We start from the raw sequence: 6,000 nt of genomic DNA on the forward strand, positions 1-6,000 counted from the left end.
TACTAACCAAAAAACAACGGTTAACAAATTCATTACCAGTTTAAAGATGTCCTAATATCGTAATGAATTAGGAGATTGTATTTCCTAAATTATAAAAATCCTCAATAATTTTCTAATATTAAAGGAAATAAGCCTACCAACAATTATGATTTTGAACATAACAAGGTAAAGGGAATTTCTTTAAAGATCGAAACAATCACAAAGAAAATGAAACATTTCATTGAATATTATGTATACCTACAAATTTAACATTTCCTCTCAAAATCCTAATTGAAAAGTGAATCATTATAAAAGACACAGTTTAGCAACACTAAACTAGCCCTTATTTAAAGTTATCAATACTTAAAAAACACTTCTTCTATATCTGTTAAAAGCAAAACAAAAATTAAGTTTCCACATTTACTGTAAGAGAAGGCACCATCTGGGCTACTGGAACTGTCGGGAGTTGGGTTATAGACCTAGAAATCCTACAGGCTTCTGGAAACAAACATCATAGTTATCACAGATGAAACAGGCATAGCCTGTAAACTCCTAGCATTTTCTTATCCTCTTGTATCCATCTGATCACTGTACCTGTATCTTTTGTTGTCCACTGGCACAATGTCCATGGCAATGTAATATTGCTGGTGAGGATCTAGTCCTGAGATCTTCACTCTCATTGCTGGAAACATGCGCCTATGCATACGGAGGGGAGGAAAGAGGTTATGTGTTTTGTTTTTGTTTGTGATTAGGCATGGACAATGAATAAGCCAAGAAACCTAGGGAAACCTCTCTGTTTTTCATACGGAAAAATTTGTAGCATTCACTTTGGTAATGTAATTCAAAGAATCAGAATACAGGACACATCAAAACTGAGGCTTATAAATATAATTTGTTGTACACTGTCATGCACCGTGTTTACTGAAATGTCAGTACAGCTTAAAAGGAAAAGAACTGTACACTGAAGGAGTAACAGCACTAAAAAAAAAGCAGCTTATGTCTTAAACAAAAATCAATAAGCGTATTTACTTTAATAATACGAATAATAAAATGTTCCAAATGGTAGAAATAGAAAATCTGAATTTGTACAAGTGATAAAATATATTATAATGTGAAATTTTAAAAGGGTTATAAAAAACCACAAGGAGCCAATGTGCCATGCTATAACCAAACAATATGTTCTTTATTGAGACAGGACTTCCTGTCTGCAGCATGGTAAAGGTGAAGTGCAAAAGTTGCTCTAAATTTGAAAGGTATAGTAAAACTTCTTTATTGAAAGCAGAAACTAAACACAATGTATATTTACCAAATCATTCCTTCCCCCACTATACCCTGGAAATACTTTCTTATTTAGCTGCACTTACTCAAACTTTGCTAATTAAAACAAATGAAAATCTGCATTTCTCTAGGCTTCCCAGAGATGCATATCAGAGATGCATATCAGAGATGCTAAAGTACACCCAGCTATCCTTTAAAAAGGATACAGTAGCATGAGTAGAACAGTAAATTATTGTATATTAAAAAACAAATAGAGCAGTTCTCTTTTTTTAAACTTTCATCTAGAGATTTATGTCTAAGACCCTGCCAGTTAATCTAATTTTTGCTAATTTAACCTTGTAACACAAATTTTAGTACTGTTATTTACTAAAAACTTTTTCTATAACACTAATGCCATTTAAGACCACTTCCAGAGTAAAGAAAGTCCATTATTCCTAACTAGGCATGAGAACAGTTTAATATGCTGCTGTTTTAGTGTTATTTCAGTGCACCTGTAAGATAAAGAGTAAAGGTCTTTAACTACATCCTTTATAAGACAACTGTTGCTTTGTGTTGTTGAAGACTGAATTTGGATCATTAATAAAAGCTCTGTGAAAATGTAGAAGGTAGCATATGGATTCAATAAAATATGTTTTTGTAATTTCTAATAAGTTTGGATACTTTTATGCTATCCAGGTTTTTGCCATGTGTATTCCCTGAAAGAGTTGCTGTGCTTTTTAAAGTTCTTTTTTAAGAAGATATTATTCATAGATTTCACTGCACTAAATGAACTGAAAACTTTAACATGCAAATACGTCCGTGCTTCCCTCAAATTAATGGTATCTGTCCAACAAAACTATTTATTTTACTAATGAGTGTGCAAATTTTACATTTTCAAAAAACAGATATAACTTCTTACATTTTTGCGTGTGTGGTATCCTTCAACAAATTTAGGCGAATGTGTTACATTTCATTTAGAAAAAAAATGGAACCATGTAACTGGATCCACCAACAGAATGGTTTTTAAAAACCGGGTAATTATTTTTGCAGCGATTGTACATGTATTACTGATAATTCCAGTAACTTTTCATTCTAATATAATATCAAAATAGCACAAGACGTTCTTACATTGCTAGGAAATCTTTTGATAAAGAACCAACTTGGAAGTCCGGAATCTTTTTTAAAAAAGAAGCAAATTATAGTTTTCTAAAGAGTAAACTGCGCTTTTTAAAAACGGACGGGTTAAGGAGAGTCGTCTGTTCCGTAGTTCCGGAATCGATAACTAGAGCCTAAATAAATACGTGGACAGACGTAAACAGAACCACGAATTTGGAACTACCCAGCACACGGAGTATCAACCGCAACAGCCACCGCTTCGGCGGGGACGGTGATTTTCTCCCTAACATCCAAGAGGGCGGCGGGGCTGTGCCCCTCACCGACTGCACTGCGGTGTGGGCAGGCAAAGCCAGTCTCAAAAGTGAACCACAACCCGGGCCTTGTCTTGTCCGTACAAAAGTGCTAACCAGAGACTCCACAGCTCTGCAGGCCCTCCTTCTTCCTAACCCATCGTGGGGTGAGGCCAGGGCCGGGGCGTTCGCGACAGATCGCCCTTTACCTGCCCGCCTTGGTGATGATCATCTCCGTGCCGATCTCGTGAAAGCGCTTCCAGAGCTCTGCTCCCTGCAGATCCACCCGCGGGGCCTGCGGCGAGGGCAGCGGGGTCCCCGGCCGTGCCAGGGCGGGCGCGGGGGACCCCTTCGGGGATCCTCCGGGGGACGCCAGCGGGGAAGCGCCCTGCAGGAAGCCGTCCTCACAGCCGCCTGGGCAGCAAAGGGCAAAGAGGGGTAACTGGTGAGGGCTTTGAGAGGGGAAGTCGAAAGGGGAGACTGACTCCTGGAGGGCGGCTGGGGAGACCAAAAGGACCAGGGAAAAAAGGGGGAGCTTTCGTGCCTTCGGATTCTTCTAACAAACTGGTCCAGGAGTAGACAACCGCTCTGCCTACCAAAGGGACTCGACGTGCAAGCGGAACCCCCGAGTCCCAAGGCACGAGGGCCGCGTCCACTCCTCCCTCCGGGCCTCCGCCTGGTCAAGGCCCCAAAATAAGTTTCGCGCCGCTGCCAGGGTCTAGATAAGTGCCCAAAAGAGTCTGAAGTGGGTTCCGGAGTCCAGACCCCCAGTGCAAACCCCGGCAAACCCGAAACGCACGCTGCAAAACCGCCTGGCGTCTGGATCCCTGGCCCGAAGTGCCTGGGCCTCCCTTCCCGTTAGGCTTCCGAGGCGGCTCGCTTTGGGCCCGGCCGGAGGCATCTTCTAGAAAGCTCTTCAGACTCCACTCCCGCCAAACTCCCCGACCGCCCTGAACTCCTTAGCCAAGCAGCGAAGGGATGAGAAGGGAGCCAAAAGCCAGCCCACGGTGGCCGTCGGCCTTGGTGTCGGGAATCCAGAGGGGTAGGGAAGGGTTCGGCTACCCCTCGGGAAACCACGTTTGCAAATACACCGCCCTCTTCCTGGTTTGCCCAAACTGTTTAGGGCATTCGTTCCGGTTTCGGGGGGGGGTTATGCCGTCGCTCCCCCCACCCCCTTGTTTTTAAAAGTTAGGAAAGAAAAAAGAGCACCCATTGGCTGGAACCCCAAGGGAGGCAGATGCGGAAGGCAAAGCCCTACACCGCCAAGAGCCGAAAAGAGCAGCGGCTGAGGGCGCGGGTCGCCAAGTGGGCTGTGGCAGCCTGAAATGCGAGGCTAGGAGCGGCATTTTAACCTTCTGGAGGGCGACCAGAGTTGAATGGCGAGAGCGGCCAGGGCGGCAGTGAGCTTCGCGCCGGGACACCCAAAGCCAACGCGCTGGTGGCAGAATTGCCTCAGGCACGGACGGGTACCGCGCGCGCGCACTCCTACAACTCGCCGAAGTTCAGATTCCCCGCGGGACCGGGAGGGACGCGCGGGGAAGAAGTTAGGCGGGAAAGGGCCGACTCACCCACGGCTCCCCGGGAGCCGCAGCTCCGTTCCAGATCTGCGCAGCTCCGGGCGGGCCCGGATACCGCCCCAGCCGGTGGCGGGAGTGCAGCGCCTTCGTCTCCCTCAGAGGATCCCTTTTCACCGGCGCCACCGCCGCGGCTACAGCCTCGGTCATCTACGGCCCCCGCAGCCTCTTCCGCGCCCAGCTTTCGTCGCTTCTTCTGAAGCTGTTGCTGCTTCTCGGCGCCTATCAGCGCCTCCACCGAGAAGGCGTGCGCCTTCAAGCTTAGCATGCTGCACGGCGAGCCCCTCCGCTTCTCGGCCATCCCCGCCGCCTGGCGCCCGCCCGCCCCTCGCGCATATACACTCAAGCGGGCACACGCACACACTCGCTCTACTCCCCCACCAAAATTTGAACGGCTCTCGGGGCCTCCCGCAGGCCGATCTGCCCCCTTCCCCGCCGCGGGCAAAAACAAATTTGGCGTTTCCTCTTTCTCGCTTGGGTTGGGATCCGAGGAACCAGCGACGCGCCCGCCAAGTTTCCTTCCCTCGGTCTCTCGCGCGCGCTCTCTCACTGATGCACTCCTTCGCTCCCACCCCCTCCACCTCCTCCTGCTGCTCCAAGATCTGCTTCGACTGATGCGCCAGAGAGGACTACCATGGGTAAAAAACACTCTGCGGACACAAATTAGGGATTGTAATTGAAATTTGTTGCCTTGATCTGTCAGCACTTCCAAGCAGGAGAGCGGTGGGAAGAACTTGCTCATTAGTGTCAATAAAGCGGCAGGGGTGGAGTCTGAGGCCATGTCAATCATCTCGCAGCCCAGCCAATCAGGAGGTGCCGACTCCGCGCAGCCCGCGCCCACTTCCTTACAAGGTTGCGGGAGGAAAAAAAAAAAAAAAAGGGGTGAAAAGCGCCGCCGTCTGGCTTGGAAGTGCCAGCCGCGGGCGCTGAACCCAGTCTTTCTGGCTGCCTTAACCCATTCCAGCCCCTGAGTCTCTAGTTTTCCTCACCTAGACCTGGAAAGTGTGAGGCTCCTGGCTTTAAACCGAGTTGATCACCAAAGTTAGAATATCAAGACTCTTCCAAAAAACCTTAAACTCCAGTCGGACTCCCTTATCACTTAATTTTGCTACAACTCGCAACATTTTCGGGTGGAGACAATTCACAGCCACGAAGCCCGCCTTTTCTCATTTAACATTCCTCATTTAAACATTCCTGCCTTTAGTAGCGCCCATTCTGTGCCACGAATGGCACTAGGGTTGCTTATTTATGTTTGTTTCTTTACTTGTGTTTTACTTAGCGGATTTTTCTTGGGGAACGTGTGGGAATTCAAGATATATTTAAGTCCTTTATATTTAAGAGAGCGAACTTTTTTTACATTATCGCTTAGTCTCTCATATTTACTAGTCTGTAAAAGCACGCCCTTTCTGAAGCCTCCCTTTCCTCTCAAAGTATGATAATTAATTTCAAAACGTAAGTCTTAGGATTTTAATTCTGTGTGGTTTCAATGATAAGGACTTAGCTTCAAAACCCCAAAACTTCGCACGATGAAATCAGTTTTAAGGCACGATAAAATTTCCATTGCAGCTTTTTAAAAAGCTGTAATTTAACCTAACTCCATATTTGTCCTGCTTTAGAAAATTTGCCACTTCTTTTCTCAGTTTTTTTAAGAGTCAACTTGTTTCTTCAAGACAAATTAAAAAAAAAAAAAACGCTTTTTAATTGAATAACACCAAACATGCATCTGTACTGTTTGTACTTTCAACTCGATTTTTTTGTCAAACCCCAAATGCGTTTGGTGTAAA

General features: G+C 46.1%; 1 protein-coding gene across 1 annotated transcript in view; it reads right to left on the bottom strand.

Moving 5' to 3' along the window:
- Nucleotides 1–5,023, bottom strand: part of TBX18 (T-box transcription factor 18) — a 30,343-nt gene extending 25,320 nt beyond the window's left edge. Inside the window, exons 1-3 of the mRNA XM_025925708.2 lie at nucleotides 4,211–5,023; nucleotides 2,852–3,056; nucleotides 574–675 (exon numbers count right to left, since the gene is read on the bottom strand). Of these exons, the coding sequence (XP_025781493.2) occupies nucleotides 574–675; nucleotides 2,852–3,056; nucleotides 4,211–5,006 (1,103 nt within the window). The 5' untranslated portion in view covers nucleotides 5,007–5,023. The remainder of the gene's footprint in view (nucleotides 1–573; nucleotides 676–2,851; nucleotides 3,057–4,210) is intronic.
- Between the last annotated feature and the right edge of the window lie 977 nt (nucleotides 5,024–6,000).

Source organism: Puma concolor, chromosome B2 (assembly GCF_028749965.1).
Source record: "Puma concolor isolate L17-30 chromosome B2, mPumCon1.1.hap2, whole genome shotgun sequence".
In the NCBI taxonomy this organism is placed as follows: Eukaryota; Metazoa; Chordata; class Mammalia; order Carnivora; family Felidae; genus Puma; species Puma concolor.